Genomic DNA, 22,149 nt, shown 5'->3' with positions numbered 1-22,149 from the left:
GCCAAAGAATGTTATTTGTGAAGGGTGTCAACATGGTAAACAAAAAAATGCATCTTTTCCTTCAAAAGAGTATTTTGCTTCTAAACCATTGCAAGTAGTACATACTGATTTATGTGGTCCTACAAGGACAATGCCATTAAATGGTGAAAAGTATTTCATGCTTTTATAGATGATTATACAAGAATGACATGGGTAACCTTCTTAAAGCATAAATTAGAGGCATTTAACAAGTTTAAGATTTTAAGGAAAATGATTGAAAATGAGTCAAACATGAAGATTAAATGCTTATGATCAGATAGAGGTGGTGAGTTTACTTTAGATGATTTTGTTGATTATTGAGAAAATTATGGTGTTAAAAGACAATATGCAACATCCCAGACACCTCAACAAAATGAAGTTGTTAAGAGAAAGAACTGCACAGTGAAAGAAATGGAAAGGACTATGTTAGATGAATCTAAAGTACCAGATAGGTATTGGAAAGAAGCAATTCACACAACAATATATATTTTAAATAGGGCACAACTAAGGCTAAAACCTAATTACACTCCTTATGAGTTATGGTATGGACATCCTACTTCTGTTAAAGCATTTAAGAATTTATGGAAGTAGATGCTTCATTAAGAATTCTGATGATAAAATAGGAAGCTTTGAAAGATGTGATGAAGGAACCTTTTTAGGATATTTATCTCAAAGTAAAGCTTACAAATGTTTTAATAAAAGGTTGAATAAATTTGTTGAAAGTGTACATATGAAAGTGGATGAAGTTGTACAAGAGAAAAAGGAAATAAGAATGGATAATACTTTCCTACAAGACAATGATAAAGACTTAAAAGAAGCAGATAAAAAACTTGATGAAGGTGAAGAGAAGATAAAAGATCAAATAGAAACACCAGAACCCACTGGTACAAAGCCTACATGAACAAGATTCGATAAATATCATCCTCAAAAACACATTATAGGGGATAAACATGTAGGTATTCAAACAAGAGCAAGAACTACATCTAATGAATGTGCTAATCTTTGTTTGTTATCTCAAATTGAACCTAAATCATATAAAGAAACTAGTATGGATGAGTTTTGGGTTAATGCCATGAAAGAGGAACTAAGTCAAATTGAAAAGAATAAAACTTAGAAATTACTACCTAGACCTAAAGATGAAAATGTAATAGGTGCTAAATGGATCTTTAGAAATAAACTTGATGGAAATGGAAAGATATCAAGGAACAAGACTAGATTGGTTTGTAAGGGGGTTTTAGCCTTGTCTTCTCTTGCATAAGTTCATAAATGAGTGATACATTTTAGGGGGAGCATATATTGCTTATCTTTTTGTTACACTAAAACCTCAGTATATCTCCTTTTTCATTAATCTCAAAGGGGGAGAAAACTAAAGATGAAGATGTCTACATTATGGATATACAAGTACACATGGATATACAGGTACAGATATAGGATATTCAGGTACACATGGATATACAGGTGGAAGTTGGTATTGACATTAATGCCAAAGGGGGAGTATGTTGAACCCTTGGTATTTGGTCTTTGATTATTGTCATTGATATCAATAATGAAATTATAATGAGCATATGATATTCTTAACATAATGTAGTTATCTTATTTGATGTCCTTAAATATTGTTCAAAACATATTCAAGACAAACACGTAAGTGTTATACAATTAACACTTAATATTTTGATTAAGTAAAAGCAGGTTTTAAAGGACCTGAAACCTATACAACAACAAAGTTCTGGAAACAAGCAAGAGAAAATAACTATAGAGAAAAGAAACCAAAACCAAGCATGAAACAGATCTTAGACAACAAAAAGAGGTCATAGAGGACAGTGCTGGAAAAAATAGCAAAAGTCTAGCAAAGGAATAGCAACCGACTAGCTAAGTAGTATTGATCAGATTCACAACCTGGTCCACTAGAGAATGCATGGTTTCAACAGCAGCTTTGACTTCATCTTTCCTACTAGTTTCCTCAATCTTCTTCGAATGGGCCTGGGTACTCATACTTGGTTCATGAGAATCAGCCCCCAAGGGAGAATCCTGGTTTTTACCTGCCTCATTCTTCTTCAGGAAGGTAGAAACATTTTCCACCATCTTCTTAAGCTGTTTGTCCATGTTGCCCAGTTTGGATTCAAGTTTTGACACCTTCCCCTGGACACTACTAATATCCTTGTCCATAACCCTCTGTTTAGCTTCCAACATAGGAATCTTATGCATCAAATTTTTAACTTCTTTAGCATTTTCTATGACCTCCTAGAGCTTGTCAATATGTTGTCCTAGGGTTCTTTCCCCTCTGGCCATTTTGGAAAATTGTTCCATTTCCTTGTTTAGCAGAAACATTTTATGCTTTAAGATGCCAATGTCCTTCTGAATAGAGCCTGGGTTGCCAAACATACCTTTAGAAAACCCTAACCCACTATCACCCCCTTTAGATTTAGATCCCTACTCATCAATATCAGCATTAGAATCATCTTTAACTTTCTTAGCATTTTTATTGACCGAACACCACACAAGCTTCCTTTTCCTCTCCAGGCATTGAGCCAAAGGCTCGTCATCAAAATGCATAGACAGTCTTTTATCTAGACAACCCTTACCTTTACCTTTACTGCCTCCCCTATTTTTGACGTGCTCACGAACAATTTCTTCAACAAAATCACTTTCCCTCTTTCAGTTAGAATCCTCCTTCTCAGTATTCTTCTTCTTTTTCTTATTGTTGCCACTTAAACCAATTTTAGGGCTAGCTAGACCTCCTTTAGCCTCATCTTGTGTATTAGAGTCATAGCCTTTTTCTTGAATACTCCCTTCAGTATCTTGATCTTCCACTTTAAAATTCCTTGGTTTCTAGATTTTTTTAGATTTGAGCACATTCATGATCAAAACCATAAGCCCTTCATGGCATACATGTTCCCCAGTTGGGTCATGTTGAATGGCTTGAGTAGAAATGGTAAGAGATTGCAATAGGTAGGAAGGAAAATTCACCCTAATATTATGTCAAAAATGGTTTGCAAGCACAAAGTGATAACCATACAATTTGGTATATCTGCCATCCAAAGTTAAATATTCCATAGTGACAAAGAAAATAAACTACCATGGATGAGACACAAAAATTGGGTTAAAGTAAGAAGTACCTATCTTAACTAGATGATTTCTTTCCTGTTTAGTCTCAACAAAATCATCAATTGCCTTGTCTGATATCTTCCTTTCCCTGTAGAAATTCATCTCGTCCAAATCCAACCCAATAGCCTCCGCAATGGTCTCAACCATAACCTCCATCCTTTGATTCCTAACCAAAATTAAGCCATCCTTCCAAGATTTTACAAACTGGTGCGTGATAGCAGGATTATTTCCTTTAAGTCTCTCCATGTAGCTCGTAAAATTGCCACACCTGAGGATATCCCAAACCTCTAGTTTATTCTTCCATTCCGCACAACTAGGTGGTTCGACCCATTTCCACTTTCCCCCCATAATCTCTGCAACAAACACCCTAATTTTCTCTGACTGAGAAACCCCAAACTCTATGCAAGATGAAGCTCTAGTTTCCTCACACTGAAGAACCCCAATCACCTTGCAATCACCACAACCTAAACATTGATAGAAAGAAGTAACCCATAATCTGTGCGAGCTGCCTGCATTTCCAAAAATAATTGCCCACTTCACTACAAAGAGGTAAAAATCATAATTCCCTAACAATGTCATTATTAAAAGATGTTTGTTGGGATTTCCATTTGTCATGCTTGACAAACTCATGGCCATCAACAGGTAAAGTGGCATATGAATCCCATATGATTTTTTGATCATTATAACATGCCACATTGGAAGCCCAATCAACTAAGCCATTCGCTTCCCTATAATTATGGGAAATAATGCAATTTTGAAAAGAATTAATAATATCCCCAGCCTTAGATATAATGTTACTAATGTTCCATGATGGTGGGTATATCTTCTTTAAGAAATTTATAATGTTGAGGGAATCACCTTCTATCCAAATATTTACCAGATTCAATTCTTTGGCATACATAAGACCATAAAGAGCAGCTAAGGCTTTCGTAACATGATTGGTTTGACACCCCAAAGGTATAGCCATACCACCAAAAAAATCACCATTCCATAGCCAGCAGTGCCCAGGTTCCTTTTCGAGGCCCCATCAAAGTTCAACTTAAACCAATTAGTTGAAGGACAATCCCATCTAGAACTTTCCCTTGGGTTAGGATCCTTTGTATCAAGAATTAGGCTCCTTATATTCCAATTATTCATCACCCCCACATCCCAATCATTACATGGTTGTTGTCCCTTATTGCAAATTTTGATATTTTCATGTAGAAGGACCTTGATTTTATGGAAAACCTGAATAGAGTTGGATTCCACTCCTCTGAAGATCCTATCATTACATTCTTTCCAGACCCCCCAGCAAAGATATAAAGGAAGTATAAAATCCCACAATTTAATAATCAGAAGGTTCTTAGAAGGAGCTTTCCAAGACAAAAAGAACAACTTGATAGTAGCACGAGGGACCCAGTCCATATTCATTAAGTCCCAAATTTTATCCCAAACCTCAGTAGTAAAGGGGCAATGGAGCATTAAATGATCCACTGATTCCTCATCATTCTTACAAAGAACACACCGATTAACAATGAAGAATCCTCTCTTCTTGAGATTATCAAGGGTTAAAATTTTGTTTTGCAAAAGGATCCAAAAAAAGATATTAATTTTAGGAGTCATAACTTTTACCCAAGCCATTGCCTAGTAGGGAACCTCATAATCTTCAAAAGAATTAGCAAAAGCTGATGAAGTAGAGTACACACCACTAGGATCCTTTTTCCAAATTAGAACATCATCTTCATGGTTCAGATAATAAGCATTCAAGCATTTAGTGAGCTTAGCAAGATTCAAATCCATGCTAAGAACATTCACCCATGAGTCATTCTTCCAGTAATCACTAACCAGAGTACCAAACAGAGTCTTGCACTGCTCCATAAACTCATTCCATCTTGGATCCTCACAGAGGGGGTAATCCAAAATCCAAATATCTTCCCAAAAAAGTATCTTCAAACCATTCCCAGTCTTCCATTTGACTCCTTTCCTTAAAATGTGGTTAAATTTCTGAGCATTCTTCCAAATCTGAGATCCCCCTTGATCAGAATCAGAAAGAAGGAAATGCTGAAAGTCAAAGTTATTCTAATTATATTTATAATCCCAAATATTCCTCCATTCCCCCTCTTCCTTATGCCATCTCCAAAGAAGTTTAGCCAATAAAAGTTCATTCATAAAAGAAATCCTCTGAAGCCCAAGCCCTCTCTTCCCCTTGGGAATGCAAACATTCTCCCAGGCAAAAGGAGGAAGTCTCTTTTTAGTCTCCATATCTATCCACAAGAAATTTTTTTGTATTTTGTCAATAGCAAGTGCAAACTTTCTCAGGATTTTAAAGACACTCAAAGCATAGAGCATCACACTTTGGAGGATAGATTTCAAAACAATGACCTTTCCAGCCTAACTAAGGAGGGATCCCTTCCAACCAACAAGTTTCAAGTGAATCTTGTCAATCAGAGAGTTCAAAAAATTATCAAGGGGAGATAAAACCAAAGGTAGCCCCAAGTAAGTTCCAGGCAAGGATCCACTTTCACACCCAATAATCCTTTTAATCTTTAATTGTCTAGCCTCACTAACATTAATAAAATAAATCACACTTTTATTCTACTTAATGGTTTGGCCAGAAGCATCCCCATAGTCAGTCAAAGCCTTCTTAATATTCCTAGCATTTCTCATCGAGGCCTCCCCCATGATAATAGAATTGTCCACAAATTGTTGATGCAAGCACACTAGAGCAGAGGAGGAAGGGCTAAGACCAACAAAGTCTCCTTTAACAAGCATATCATTAATAAATCTTCCCAAGCATTCAACTAGGATAATAAAAAGAATAGGAGAGAATGGGTCTCCCTATCTAAGGCCCCTAGAAGCCTTAAAAAAGGAGGAAGGGGAACCATTAACCAGAACAGAAAAGGAAGCCGAAGAGATAAGTATAAAGATAATATCCCTGAATCTCTTATTAAAGCCAAATGCTTCCAAACACCTAAGGAGGAAGTTCCAATCAACTCTATCATATGCTTTAGAGAGATCAAGCTTAAGCAAAAACCCTTCCTTCTTAGACACCACAAGAGAATGAATATATTCATGAACCGTAATTATGGAATCCAAGATCTGCCTGCCAGGAACAAAGCCATTTTGCTGACTAGAAATAATAGTTGGAAGAATGGAGAGAATTCTGAGAGTTAGAACTTTGGAAATAATCTTATAAAAAGAATTGCATAAACTGATAGGCCTAAATTGATCCAAACTATCAGCACCCAGCTTCTTAGGAATAAGGGCAATGAAGATCCCATTTAACTCTCTAAGAATGTTTCTTGAACCAAAAAATTCCTTAACACCATTACAAACATCAGGACCAATGATATGCCAATATTTATGAAAGAACAAGAGGGGAAAACCATCATGACCAAGGGCCTTATCGCCCTCAAAAGAAAAAATAGCCTTAGAAATCTCATTTGAAGAGGGAATGGAAGTCAAGACTGAGTTTCGAGCTTCAAAAATGCAGGAAGGAATATTGTCCAAGAACATTTGCTGCTTCCCCATATTTAGGTTTGGGTCACACTACAACAAGCTACCAAAGAACACCATGGCCTCCCTTTTAATGACATCTTCATTATCAGGCATACCATTAGTCGTCATGAGTTTGGATACTCTATTAGCCATCCTATGCTTCAAGGTAGTCATATGAAAGAACTTGGTGTTCCTGTCACCTTCTTTAAGAAATTATTTTTGGGAATGTTGTCTCCAAAAGGTCTCCTCCTTAGAAATGAGATCATGAAGTTCAACCAGTTTATTGCTCTCCTCTTCCCTAGAGACCATCTCATAACCATCAGCTTGAATCTTATTTTCAATGTCTTTAAGCTCCTCCAATATCTTGGTTTTGTTCTCAAAAATATTGCCAAAAGTAGTTTTATTCCAGATTTTAATGTGTTTCTTGACAATTTTTCAATTTGGCTGCCACTCTCAACATAGTTGTACCCTCGACATCAATATTCCACCACTCCTAAATGAGGTTCTCCAAATTGGGATGAAGGGTCCACATTTTTTCAAATCTGAAAGGGAAATTCTTTTTAAAACTAAAAGGGTTAGCAAAAAAGAAAATTTGAAAGTGATCAGAGCCCACCCGAACCTGAGCATTAAGAGAGCATTTAAACTTCAAAATCCATTCATTGTTGATAAGGACTTGGTCTAGTCTAACCTGAATAAGATCCTTACTAGCTCTTCTATTCGTCCATGTGTACTCAACCCCATGTAAATCAATATCATGAAGCATATGAGAGTCAATAAAGTGCATAAGATCTAATCTATTGTCTAAAATGGACTGATTACCTCCCCTTTTTTTAGATTGCTTTAGGGGGGTATTAAAATCCCCAATCACCAACCACTTATCCTCGGCAAAAAGCTTTCTTTCATTAGAAATTTCTTCCCACAGAGCTTTCCTCCCCGATTTAGTATTAGGGGCATAAACATTAGTGAGAATCCAACTAAAATTATCTTTAGAATTAACAAAACGCACATTCATCATATTTCTACTTTGATAAATGAGTTCCCCTTGAATCCATTTGTTAATCCATAACACCGCCAAGCCACTTGAAGCACCATCAGAGTCACTTCCAAAAATATTTCCTCCCTTAAAGATAGAAAGGTGTTCCACCTTATCTTTGAGCATCTTAGTTTCCTGGATAACAAAAATATCAGGTCTATTGTCCCTAATCATATTTTTTAAAATATCATGTTTGTGAGGATTATTTAACCCTCGAATATTCCACGCTATGATCTTCATAGTTTAACAAAATGTTTTGAATCGAGGATAGTTCTCTAACAACCATAAGCTATGCTCTTAATAGCCTCAGTTGTTCTTTTATGCTGATTAGAAGGTCTAGCAACAGAAGATGGCGAAGACCCAACATAACCATTCTTGATGGCAGCACTACCATTCTTAGATAGACCAGACTTACCCTTAGAAGGCTTGGGATCAACTTTGGCTCCCTTCTTGTTGTTATTCACTGGGGTAAAGTTCTCTCCATCTTTAATCCTTCTGTCTTTAGATTTCTTCCCTCCTACTATCCCACAAGTCCCAGAACTATCCTTTTTCATAGCTACTTCCTCAACATGGGATATAGTGAGAATGTCCTCAACCACTCCACTAATAAAGGAATTATCCTTCACAACAAGGGCTCGGGGTAAAGTCACCTTGTGGGAACCATTAGAAACCTTAATCCTATCCTTTGTAAAAGGAATCTCCAAATCTGGAACCTTTAGAGGATCGAGGGAAGGGGTAGCCAAATTAGCCACCATTGTCAAAGGTAAGGCAAAACTAAGATCCTTTGAGGGCCCTGACAAAACAATATCCTCCCCATCTTGATTTCTTAATTCAGATATCTCCCCATTCTCCTTTGAAATATCATGCAATACTAGGGTATCTTGGTGGGAAACAACATCCACACCAGCCACATCCACTACAACCTTTGGATTGCTAGAAATTTCCTTATGAGCTTGGTTCTTAGTAGGAGAAGGCACCTTAGCAGTCACCACAACAACCTCTATAGATAGAAGATTCTTTTCCCCTACTAAAGTGCTTCTTCTATCCAAATGAGCAAGGTCCTTTGAAGGAACAAGCCCCACAACTTCCTTATGGCCTTCCTTGGAGATTTCCAAATGAGCTTGGTTCTTAGTAGAAGAACGTACCTCAACTATCACCATACCAGACTCTTTAGATAGATCTTTCTTTTCCCCCACTGAAGAACTGCTACTATCCAAATGGGGAAGGTCCTTAGGAGGAATAGGCCCCTCGACTTTTGCCACTGTCTCTTTAGGCTAGGCTTTTTTGACCCATATTTTCTTACTCTTCTTAGCATTCTTTTTAGCTTTTCCTTTCAATAAAGGACAATTCTTAGCCCAGTGACCCACTTTCTTGCAATGGAAGCATGCAAAAGGGATAGATTCATATTCAATCCTCTAGTCCCACACCCCAAGTTTAGATTTTAGAGGAATAGATTCCAAGAGGTCTATCCCACAAGATACTCCAACACAAAACCTAGCAAAGTTCAATCTCCTCCTAGAAACCGTCATTGGATCTAAAGAGAGAAGTTCCTTGAAGGTGTTGGCTATACCTTTCAAAACATCTTCCATCCAAAACTTAAGAGGGAGACCATGAAGTTTCACCCATATAGGAGCTTGAATAGTTGAATCATCCAGGGAGTAAAGATTGGGGGCCCATTTCTATAAAAGCATGGTATGCTTCCCCATAACCCAAGGACTACTACACAAAATATCTCTCTTATCCTCATCGCAAGAGCAAAAAAAAGAAAGACAACCTTTAGCCATAGCAGAAATATCCACTTGATCCTTCAAACACCATTTTCTCTGCACAAAAGCTCACACATCTTCAATATTAGTTCATGCACCAATGAAATGCCCAACCAGAGTAGCTCTATACAAGAAATGTTTTTATCAATAATCTGATCAGGAATCTCAATAGAAAACTTACCTTTCTCCTTCACTGAAATGTCTTTAACTGGCGAAAAAGCAAATTTTCCTGTGGGACGAATCCCAAACAAGCTAGACCATTTTAAATTCTATTTGCACCCCCCCCTCCTCGCATCTGGCTAGGAACCTGCCATCATTCGCATCCCCAAATTTGTCATCATCCCCATATCTGATAGGGAGATTCCCAAACTATTCTCTAGGTACAAGGGGATTCAAAATCTTATTCCTGCCCGAACTCTCACCGCTTAATGTTCATATTGATTAAAAAAATGGTTATAAAAAATAGTTTTGGTCTATGAAAAAGTCGACAAGGTTTTTTATTAGATAGATCCCAACTATCATACCTTTTTGGAAAGGTCATTAAGTTAGCTAAAATGGGTCTTTGTTATTTTTTGCATAACAAATGTATGGAAGAGAAAAGGTCTATTTATTAGAAATAATTACCAAATTTTTATGACAGTTTTAGCAGTTTTGAGTAGTTTTGGTCTAATAGAAGTTAGGGGTATGTACCTGCCTCCAAAATTTTGACTTTCTTGGTTTATAAGTAGAGGATACATTCCTCTAAAACATACAACAAGTGGTTTTGACAGAAGTTGCAGGATTTGTGTGGAATTCCTTGTAGATCGAATAGTTTGTAGGTAGATTTTTAACAACAAAGAAGAGGGTAATGCTTAATGTTTCTATTTTCATATTTTTGATTTGATTTTCATTGCAGAAGTTTATTAGAGGTAGAAGAAGGGATATATATTGCTTCTTCATTCATTCATATAAGTATTTAATTAGATCCTTTAATGGATAAAGAAAATATATTTGGATATTGAATGTTTTAACGAGAATAGAAGTATATCCTGCATTATGTTTTCAACAAGAAGTTGATACTAGTAATTCATGATTTGTGTTGTAATAGAGACGATCCTCTGATTTTATATCTCATTTGTTCATTTTGGAAGTTGGTGCTTATTGTATTTATAAAGTTGGTGCTTCAGGTGTAAGGGATTGGTGTTCCTTGAAATTGTTGTTTCTAAAATAGGGCGTTGGTGCTTCTTGGAGTTGTAGCTCTAAAATATTTTCCCAAGAGGCCAATAAAGTTTCAGATTCAAAGTGGTTTTTTACCCTAAAGGGTTTTCCATGTTAAAATATTGTGTCACTTTCTTATTCATTAACTATCTTGCTCATGTGTTAAATTTTATAACTTGTAATTGTTTCAAGTTTTGAAAAAGTATTTTAAACCACTAATTCACCCCCCTCGTAGTGGTTTTTGTATTCCAACAAGGTAGACCCTGAGATCTTGAATGAGGGTGAGCTCATGCATGTTGTTGTACTTGCACAAACCAAAGTACATAAAAACCCTTGAGTAAGAAGAAGGAGAAAATGGTTGATAATCACGAGAAGATTTTATTGATTGTCTAGATCAGTTCAAGCAATGCTCCATTGGAGAAGTTTAAAATCTTATCGATTCATCTTAACAATCAATTTGAGTCTCTTGAGAAATATGCAAATGATGTATTTCAAAAAGAATTTAGTGGTAAGAGATATATGTATTTGTTCCCTTTAATTTCTATTGACAAACCACTTTAAGAAGCTAAGAATCAATTATCTAAGCATTTGTGCAACTTGTTGGAAGAGAAGAGATTGATGGATCTTGATGAAGTGAAGAAGATTAGAGATGCATCTTTATTAAGGATGCTCCCTTTAATGAGTAATGAAGATTTGAGAAGTTTGTTAGATAAAGCTAAGAGAAATATTGTTGCAAGAGAAGAATAGATCTACTTATGGTTGGGAGAATAGAAGAAGTTATCTCAAAGAATGATGATGTCATGAGTATAATGATTATGGAGTCTAGACTTGATGCTCTTGAAAGTAAATAGCCTAGAATGAAGGAGAAGGAAGAAAAAAAGTTCATTGATGATTAAATTTTCTCTTAAATTAGACAACCATATGTGTCTATAGGTAGAGTACCATTTTTATGGATGTTTAAGAAGACATTGGCTTTGGAAAAGATGAGACTAGAGATATAGAGACTAAAAATGAACAATCTACATCTAAGCATGTTACTATAGTAGGTGGACTAGAAGTGAGTCTACCTAATATAATAGATATAAAGGTCATTGATGCAAAGGAGACTAGGATAGATGACATTCCAGATCTAGAAGTTCATGTGGAGATCGGTAAAATGGATGTGCATATTAATGTTGAGAATTCTATTGATGAATCTTGACACACTGAAAAAGATACATTTTTCTTATTAAGAATGATACATCGTTGGCAAGATAAACTCTTGATATGAATCTCATGCTAAGGTAGACCTTGAGAACTTGAATGAGGATGAGCTTACGCATATTGTCAAGTACATGCACATACCAAAGCACATGAAAAATCCTTGAGTAATAATAAGAAGATCAAATTGATTGGAAAAGTAGTTGACACCCTTGTGAAAATTTTATTGAGTGACTAAATCAATTTAAGCAGTGCTCCATTGGAGAAGTTCGAAATATTATTGAGCAATCTCAACAATCAATTTGAGTCTCTTGAGAAGTATCCCGAGGACCGATTTCAAAAAGAATTAAGTGCTAAGAGATATATGCATTTGTTCGGGGACCTTTAATTTCTAAAAAAATAAGTTCTAGATTCTAGAATTGTTCGAATTAGAAAGTATATTGAAAAAGGTAGCGTGATTCTAAAAGCCTATTGTGACCCTTTTTCAATAGTAAGGGACATTGACAAACTCATAAAGGAAGATTAAGAAAAAATAGAAGGTTAAAAAAGGGTTTGATTCATCAAATGCATTTTCTTCTACTTTCATGGAAAACATATTCAAGCTTCACAATACCATCAACACACTTGAAGTGGAGAAGAAGAGAGTGCTAAAAATATTTTTTGACCTAAGGAATCAAATTTTTTTAAAGATAAGATGTTTTGTAGAGATCCCTTGTGGATATTATTACTATGGCCAACATACATAATCCACCTAATCATATTCATTTTGAAGAGATGCCTTATGCTTCAAATGGATAGATTTAGATTTTTGAAACCTTGGAGAAGACATGGCTAGCATACATCATTGCAATTAGAAGTAGCTATACTAACATCTTCAAGATGATGTAAGTTTTTGATATCAATTGAATATACGTATATGGACAATACAAGATTTTGGTTGGCAATTTTCCATTTCAATAATTTTGGCCTTGCCTTTTCCAATGATGTCAAAGGGGGAGAAGTTGTGCAGTTGCGAGAAGTGAAAATTATATGTGATCAACCTAGGGAGAGTTTGAATTTTTTGTTTTTGAGTTCAATTTTGAATCTTGGAATTCAATTTTGGTTTGGCATATTTTTGATGGACAATCAATCATTTTTCCCTAAGTGTTTCCATCGATGCCATAGGAGGAGATTGTTGGAAAGAACAATAGGAATGCATAATATGTTGTCATTGATGTCAACTACTCATATTTACTCTTGATGATTTGTTGAGGACAAGTTCTCTACTAGGTGGCTTTGTTATGACATCCAAAATGTTGTAGATGTTTTAGTTAGTTTTTGGCATGGTTAAAGAATATGATTGTAGATAGTTCATGTAGACATATGATTATGTCTAATTCAATGATTATGAGCTTTTTGTATTGGCATATGCATGAGATATTCATAATTGAATATGATTGGTTATTTCTGTGAAGAACATGATAGTTCGATTTAATCCATTAGTAATTATAAATTTTTAGTACTAACTCTTGAGTTAACATTACACTTTGATGGAGCCAACAATAAAGAAAATAAATTTTGGTTAGCATGTTATATTTTGATAATATAGCTATGGTAGAGTTATGATTTGTATAGGTTTCATTGTGGAAGCCGACAAAGTTATAGTTCAAGATATGACTTGATTTTTAAGATCGATTTTTTGGTTACGAAGGCAAGAGATACATGATATAGATATGAAGTGATGATATGATTGGCAAATACTATGTACATATTATGATTCAGTGATTTGATGTAGTATTGTTTTCCAAAGCTTTTTTGGAACTGCTCAAGCATATGTGATATTACTAGTTAGTTTGGAATAGGGTTATAAGTCCATTTTTTTGTTATGTATTTGACTTAATTTAATATCTTGATGTTCTATTTTGTATTTAATCAATAATCTCTAGGGTGTAGGTCTGAATGCAAGTGTGTTCCCCTCTTTTGTACTTAAGCCTTTAATCAGGAAACCTTTAATAAGGAAACTTACTACTATAGTAGTGAGATATTTGTAGGTATCATTCCCACTAGGTTCTTTCCCTCATCTAGGTTTATATCGATAATAATCATAGTCAGGAAACCTTTAATAGGGCAACTTACTACTATAGTAGTGAGATATTTGTAGGTATCATCCCCACTGGGTTCTTTCCCTTAGTTGGTTTTATATCGATAATAATCATAGTGTTATGATGTTGTTGTGTTGGATAGTGCTTTATTTATTTGCATCCACATTCTATTATAAATTACATGGTTTGGTTTAAAAGAAGATGTTTTAAAATAATGCCACATCGATTTACCTCCCTTCTTGGTGCTTCCCCATCCTAACACTTTTCTACTTGAGGAAGAAATTTCTTTCTTTTATTTCTCATCTTACATTTGATGCATCACCACTTTATTATTTAGCTTGGAGACTCCTTTTGTACATCTTTATTACATGATTCCAATGGCTATTCTCTCGAGACAAAGTGTCCCTTGTCAAAGTACATGAGGTAGAATAGTTGACTTGAGGGCATGTGCATTTACTTTGTCTAGCTAAATTTGAATAGGAACCAAGTTAGTACACCTTATTTTCTTGTTTGTATAAATATGTTGTTAATTGAATTATTTATATAGCTCTTAATTATTTTGTTACAAGGTATTATGTATATGTTTATTGGGTATCATTATCTCTTTTGATCACGAGTAATAGAAACATGTATTACATATTTTTGTAATGAGTGATACAAGTATCTTTATAGATGTTGTAGATGATATGATAAGATGAAATTGATATTAAACAATACTCATAAGCTTAAAGTAAAAATAAAATCCTTTACAATAGTGATGCATTACATTTTTCGTTTTAGAAGTTGATGTAGATATCTAATGTACATCTCTCGAGTGTTAATGTTTATTTATTTATTTTCAGACAAACACCTTGAAAATGATATTTCTTGATATATCTTATAAATATATATTTTTCAAATATAGGTATGTTAGTTTCTATTGGGAATGAAAGGATTTTGATTATTCTTCTTAGTAGTTGACATCTTTTGTGGTGAATAATCCTGACCTTTCTCTAAAGAAAATCCTCCCCAATAATATTTTACTTCAATTTGTGTGTTGCATTATTTTTTAGTTTTGATAGTTGAGGTAAACAAGTAATGCACATCTGTAGAGTATTTTTTCTTTTCAAATAAATAAACAATCAAAAGATTATACTTCTTGGCATATCTCACATTGCTTTTTTAAAATTTAGGTATGATAGTTTCTCTTTTGAAAAAAGATTTTTGATGATTCTTCTTGGAAGTTGGCATCTTTTGTGGTAAAGGTTCTTCACCTTTCTCCAAATGTGAATTCCATCTCCTTTATTCATATTCCCCATCAATTAAACGTTGTCACAAATGTATTGTCAAATGAGTTCTTAGAGCTAATCATAGTTGGAATATTCAAATTAGGAATTCCCATCCCTTGTCTAGTCTTTAGAATTCCTTGAACTTCTTGAAAATGACATGAGTCAATAATTGTTATTATTTTTATTTCAATAATATTCTCTAGTATCTTGATTTTTTATTTTTGTCCAATTCTTGATGGTGGAGGTTATCTATGGACCAATTTAAAATTTCCTTTGATAATGTCAGTCAATTTTTCAAGATTCAACTATGCTTGATGTTGTTTTCCATTACCATTTTAAATCACACTTCATGACCTATCATTAGAATGCTAGATAGCTAATGAATATAAATATATATAATTTCATACTCATATAGACTAAAGAGTAAAAGGAGTGAGATGGAAGACATTTTCACATATAACGAGGTACATGTGAGAATATATATATATATATATATATATATATATATATATATATATATATATATATATATATATATATATATATATATATATATGGAAAAGAAGACATCCTCAATGATTTAGAACTAAAATGATGTGTCTTTCTCTTATATAGAACCCCCTATAAAGAAATCAAGAAATAAACTAATGATATATATTTTGATCTCTAGGATAACTTGATCTTGTGAAAGTCAATAAATTTCTGAGTTCATTTCATTTCATAAGGTTTTTCAATTGGGGTTACATTGATGTAAGAGAGTGTGTTTAACTATGGAGCAAACTATGTAGTCAAGCATTCTCGAGCTGTAATAGTACTAGGATGGGTGACCTCTCTGAGAAGTCATGGTGCTTCACCTTTGTGAGAATCACATAGAGGTAAGGAGTGGTAAGTGTTTCATTCGTTCTCATAAGAGATGAGTTCATGTGAACCACTAGGCAAAATGACCTAGTTGCCGCATAGGCTAACTTCGTGCACTTACAATTCCTAATCTCAATGTTGAAATTTGTCAATTTTTTCGGCAAACCTCCATAGGTGAGTGAAGAGCTTAAAACTAATCTTTTGACTTTCCTACATTTACGTGTTAGTTTGTGGTGACTAATAAGGGAAGTACTGTACATACTTCATAAATTCTTTGGGGCTCAAGGCATCGGCCTGATTTTCTTTTTTGGCTATTATTCGCCAATTTATGGTCGACATGCTGTAACTAATTTTAACCCTAAAGTGACAAAAATGCTTGTATAAAAGAGCTTAGGGTTAGAGATTGTTTCATAATGTGTGATGTGAAATTGCTTCTTGCAGTGGTATTGAGCTGTAAGGGATTACATATTGTAATCAGGTTGTAATCACTAGATCGTAATAATATTGGACTTGTTGTTTGGTGGATGTAGCCCAAGGTTTGGGTGAACCACGTTAAATCTTAGTGTCTTGTGGTCTCTTCTATGCACTCTATTGTTTTTCTAATATTGTTTATATTTGCATGTAATTGCTATTTTTGTCAGTGGTTTAATCCTAACATTACGAAGCTCTTTGTAGAACTCGTAGAGTGCAAGGTGATCTTAAAGTGCCATTTTAAAACATTTGTCTGAAACCTGCCATTAAGACAACCCCCCCCCCAAAAAATAACGACTCACTCAAAAAATAGAACTTTTTGTACAAATGGACCATTCAACAACCAAGAAACCTTAAATATGATCAACTATTAGTACACGTGTGATTGACTATTAGTATATGTGCAATTGTTTTTAAGAACTTTTTATGAATAGTAATTGGAAGAGAAAGAAGGTATTGGTAGACATGACGATAATGCAAACATAGACGACAACTAATTGATTTCCCTACTCATAAAATATAAATTAATAGTTAAAAAAAAACAAAAATACACTAGAGCAATATCACAACATGTGGAAGTCATTAAAATTCCTCATTTCATTTCATTTCATTCCAACATGGAAGACGCCTACCTTAAAGGCCTCAAGGGCATGTACATTTTCACTTGGGGAAGGGCGATGTAAAACATGAGGAATAAAAAAAGGAAAAATAGCGAAGGACATGGAGTAAAATATACGTTCACTCCTCTGTCCCTACCTGTACGGCCAATTGAGTAGGTCAGAGGTGAACCCCGGGTTGGAGTTAACCCTAACCTTGGTTAAAAATAACCGCGGGGTTAACTTCCCCATTGGCGACTGGTTTCACCGGGTCAACCGGCCTTTCACGTCCACGCTTTTCTGGGCCATCTCTTCACTCTCTTGTAAAACAGCCTTCCGAGTGCCTCCTCTTCTTCCACTAACGAATAATTTTGTAGCTTTTTGGGTTTTCTAGCGAAAATTTGCGGCGATTTGGGTTGGGTTCTGTTCGGATTTGGCTTTAAACGTGTTGAAATTTAGCTGTGGATGTCCGTTTTGTGTCGGAGAATTTCAGCAATGAAGCTTTTTGATGGTGTTTTGGCTTATGTTCAGCTCCTCTGAAAAATTTCCGTCGTCTTGGTGTGTTTTGGCTGTATTTCGGAAAATTTCGGTTTTTTTGGTGTTTTCAGTTGTGTTTGGGTTTCTGGATCTGCCAAATCTGCTATTTGTGGTGCGGAGCACTGAGGATTTGCATCATTGAAGGCGTGCTGTTGTTATTCCTCTTTGTGGAGGTTTTGAAGGCGAGGGTTTGAAGAGTATATAGCAGCATGCCGTGGGCGTCTTTGTTTGTGAACATGTACTGGCCTTCGGTTAGGCTCATTGTCTTCTTCAGGGTCATTCAGTAATTGTAAGAACCGAGTTTTCTTCAGTTACGCTTTGAATCGGTGTCTCTTTCTGGATGGATATTCTGTGTGTTTCTGTCAAGGTTTTTTTCATGGATTTCGAATGCAAAACGTTTTTTTCGTCATCTTCAGGTAAGGCTAGTTAGGCTTTTTGTTATTTTTTGGGCTACACGAGCTTTGCTTTGGTTGGGAAAAGAATTGACGAGCGTATTTGTGAGATTTAGTATTGTTGCCTGTTTGTTTTCTAGTGAAGATATACCACGAACAGGCGAGTCTGACTGGGTGAATTTTCGTCTTTCTTTATTATCATTTCCATTTGTCTACAAGTTAGCCTATCAAGCTGTCGTGTGCTCGTCAAGCATTAGAATTTCAGCCTCTGGCGCCATACTTTTAGTTATTCAGTCCTCCGTGGAGACTTGCAACCAGGTCTAGTTGCGTAAAACAGTTTTTAAGAATCTGAAAGTATCGTATCCCTGCAAAACGCGCGTCTTTACGCATGCTTACAAAGTTGTAATTATAAACTTTCCGGAAGCTCTGTTAAGTTTTCTTTTGCATGCTTTTGTGAAGCAATTAAAGTTTAGGGAGCTGTGGAAGTGTAAAAAGGAGTGAATAAGAGTAAGTTGTTGTGCGTAAAGGGCGGGCTGGATAGTTTCGAAAGTTGTATTCAAGGATGTGTCAAGCAGCCAACCTGATCAGATTTGGGGCATTCAAACAAGAGAGCGGAGTTGCAGGAAATATTATAATGACCGTCAGAGCTATCGCCGTTTTCCAGCTTTTGAAACATTGTCAGGTTTGTTCTTCCTTCCGAGGTTAATTTATTTGAAAATGTCCTACTGTTTTCATTGGCTATTTTTCTGTTTTGAATCATCTTCTTTGGTAGCTCCAGTATTGTCATTTAGATTTCCGCTGTGTGTTATCTTAAACTGTATGCATTCTTGGAAACACACAAAATGTCTGGTACTAGATGAATTATCTCAAAAACAAGATATCCGTCTTTCGACTGTATGCGTGCTTTGGAATACACAATATATCGATTACTAGATTCATTATCTCAAAAGCAAGATTGTATTTCAAAATCCGCCTTCTATGATTTAGTGTTAAGCCGAGGTATGTAATGATATATGCATTATCTTCAAAATTAAACATATAATTCGAACTTGCCTACCATAATAAATTTTGTAGCAGAGGCGTAAAATGTGGAGTGCAGATTTTGTTGTAGCATCTATGTTTTCTCCTTGATGGGGTTGTCTTTACTGTAGATATTTCATTTTGATTCTATGGCAGGCCGAGTATTTCCGTCAGCTGCTTAAGCCTATCACGTAGATCTGTGTTTGAGTCTGTTATTTTTCAGCCAGAATTGGAAGATTTTGCTTTGAAGGAAGATATTAAAGGGTGGGGACAATGACAGAAAAAGAATGGTTCATCTTATGCTTCTGGATAGTGTGACTTTTGCAAATATTAAAACGGCATTGAGCTTAGACTCGGGGATCAAGACCATCTGGTATGTATAAAAGCATAGACCTATGTTTCTCTGCAATTGCTATGAAGGTTATATATAGGTTTGGAGATTGTATTGAAGCGTACTTTATTTTTCTTTAACTTCGAAGATCCTTTTCTCTGACACATCATGGTAATGATATTTCAAAATTTGATTGCTAGATACATGTCATTTATATTAAGGTAAAACAATGTATTTGCAGGGTTGAGGTTAGGTGTTAATTGCGAGGGTTTGTGCACCTGAACTATTTGCTGAATGGAGGATCAGAATATTGGTTCTGGAAGTATTTTGCCATGGATGGTGCAGGAAGGCTGTGGCTCACCTACGTATCCCTTTGTCAAACCTTGTATACAGGCAAACAATTACATGGGAGGCTTCAAAGTAAATGCGCAGCCTCAGCCATCTCAGCTGGGTTTGGCAACCAAGGCTTCAGATTATGTACCCGAGGCTACTCATCCGCATTTCCTAGAACAGGTAAAAATGATTGAAGAAAAAATGCATTCTCATTCTGCTGTTATGGGCGATTTTTCAGTTGGCTTGAAAGAAGAAGCTACTTTATTTGAGAGCCCAAACTTTGGGGCTTGGAATGTTGGGGTTGCGCAAGGAATTAAACAGGTCCAGATGCTTGACGGACTGGAACTACAATCCTCTGAAGCATGTCAGAAGAGGTTCGTCATATTTGATCAAACTGGAAGTGGAACAAGGGTCATTTTTCATCCAGCTCTTGTGCACGATTTCTCCAACATTTTTGCCAACGCTAGCAGTACCAGTGGTTTGAATGGTACGGCAGGTGAAAAAGAAACTATTCAGAAAATACTATCTGCATGTGCTTCGACTGAATGGGGAGCTAGATTGTTTGCATACAAACAACCCATGGCCTCAAACAATCCATCAACAAAAACTGGGTTGGATCCAATGACTCTCAATGACAGTCTCTGTGGATTTTCTATTGCAGAAGAAACTGAAAGCCACATGAGCTGTAACGGATCAAGTCAAGATTGTTACAGCCAATTTCATGAAGATAGTAGAGATATTGATGCTTTATTGTGTTCTGATTATGATGAAGATGATGACGAGGCTAGCACCGGTCACACCCCATGTGAAGTAGTAATGAACAATGAGTTGACCTATATAGAAGACGGTGTAGATGTTAGTGATGGCTTCCCTAGAAAGAGGAGGCGATGTGGAGATGTTGGATGCAGAGAACAGGAGGTTGACTTTATACCTGTTTCTATTGAAGAAAGAACTCCTTCAATTCCGAGGTGCTCTTCAGCTAATGTTTGTTTGCGACCATCCAGAAGCCACGAGTCTAATATTCAGCCTCATCACAATGGAAATTTTGTGGGTTCTGAATGGATTGAAAATCAGTTCTGTGATTCTCCTAGTACTAGCAACAAATTTGCAAACAAGACAAGCTCACAGAGCAGTGCAAACAAAAAAAGGGGGTCACACAATTCTACATTAAAGCGTCTAAAATCCTCCAAGAAACTAAGAATTGAGAAAATGAAAAGAACTCTAGATGTTCTCAGAAGTGTTATTCCTGCAGGAGATTGCATGGACACAGCAGTTGTTCTGGATGTGGCTACCCAGTACTTGAAATCACTTCAATTACAGGTAAAGAAATTGGAGGCAAATCACAATGACAAGTACAGAATCATTCCATGATCTTCCCATAGACGTCTTAAAATTAGATGAATTTTGAGAGAGATTAGGAATCTCTGGTGGACATCTATATTTTGTTTTCAAGTTTACTTAAGACTGTTTCTTAACTGACTATTATAATAGCTTCGAAATCTGTTTTGGGAAATTTTGACTTTTTATGGATTATCAAGGTCCGAAATTTGCAATTCTTTTTATAATTACTGTAGTGCACCTAATGGAATGACTCTTTTGTATAATTTTGCTGCACTTTATGCACACTAGGAAGGCCTTTGATACGGCTTGAGTGCTCAGGGTAAATGGTCAAATCCCCTTTGAGGTTCATGTTCATGCCATAGTTGTTTTATTACAGACATTTACAATATAGCCCGAGTTCTCAGGGTAAAGGATCAGAATCTCTAAGAATGCCTTTCATATTTCCTTTCATATTCTGTAGAACTTTGCTGTTCTGCAGGCACACTAGAAAGCCCTTTTATATCGGGTGGGAGGAGAGGCTGCAGAGAGTGTCCTGGCTTGATTTCTCAGGGTAAATGATCAAATCCCCTGTGAAGCTCATGTTCATGCCATAATTGTTTTATTACAGACATTTATAGCTCGAGATCTCAACATAGAAGATTAAAATTGCTCGGAAGGCTTTTCATATGTTTTGAGTTCCCAGGGTTAAAGATCAGATCCCTTTGAGGTTCATGTTCATGCCATGATTGTTTAACTAGACATACTCAATATGGTAGATTTTGGCCTTAAGTGGGCCCTGCACTGCTTTCTTGCAATGGGACCACCAATCACAAGCCCAGGGTTCAAGCACTGCTGTGAGTTTTCATTTTGAGTTCTTATAGTATGATAAACAAGATAGTTCATTAGATAGGTATGTTCCAGAGCAAGTCAGTGATATACTGTCAGGATTCAGTGTTGTAGTTTTCGAGTCAAACTCATTACCATAATAAAAGTTGTGTTTCGGTGGTGCTTTCCTTGTCTGTTAGTGTTGAGTTTGATTATGGGTGTGATTCTATAATGTGGTGCTTATGCCCCACATTTGCCACTCCTATGTATGTCTTTTTCTGATATTCTTATCTCTAAATCAGTAAAGATAAAAAAACAACA

The 22,149-nt window shown here is 35.7% G+C and overlaps 1 protein-coding gene across 2 annotated transcripts; it reads left to right on the top strand.

The window, feature by feature from the left end:
- The first annotated feature begins 17,427 nt into the window (after positions 1-17,427).
- Positions 17,428-21,196, top strand: LOC149553053 (uncharacterized). 2 transcript variants are annotated; one of them, XM_089788548.1, is made up of 3 exons: positions 17,428-18,681; positions 19,243-19,392; positions 19,592-21,196. In XM_089788548.1, exon 3 carries the CDS (start codon positions 19,645-19,647, stop codon positions 21,052-21,054), a length of 1,410 nt encoding a protein of 469 aa, XP_089644674.1. In that variant the 5' UTR covers positions 17,428-18,681; positions 19,243-19,392; positions 19,592-19,644; the 3' UTR covers positions 21,055-21,196. The 2 variants fall into 2 exon arrangements, with proteins under 2 accessions (XP_089644674.1, XP_089644673.1); XM_089788547.1 differs by having other exon boundaries at positions 19,176-19,392.
- The last annotated feature ends 953 nt before the right edge of the window (positions 21,197-22,149 follow it).

Source organism: Cupressus sempervirens, chromosome 6 (assembly GCF_028749045.1).
Source record: "Cupressus sempervirens isolate cs-2001-9-10 chromosome 6, ASM2874904v1, whole genome shotgun sequence".
Taxonomy (NCBI): Eukaryota; Viridiplantae; Streptophyta; class Pinopsida; order Cupressales; family Cupressaceae; genus Cupressus; species Cupressus sempervirens.
The sequence above is the reverse complement of the archived record's forward strand: the minus strand, read 5'-3'. Positions and strand labels throughout refer to the sequence as shown.

Coding starts and splice junctions, on each gene's coding strand:
- LOC149553053 (XM_089788548.1), top strand. CDS start 19,645: ATGGAGGATCAGAATATTGGTTCTGGAAGTATTTTGCCATGGATGGTG.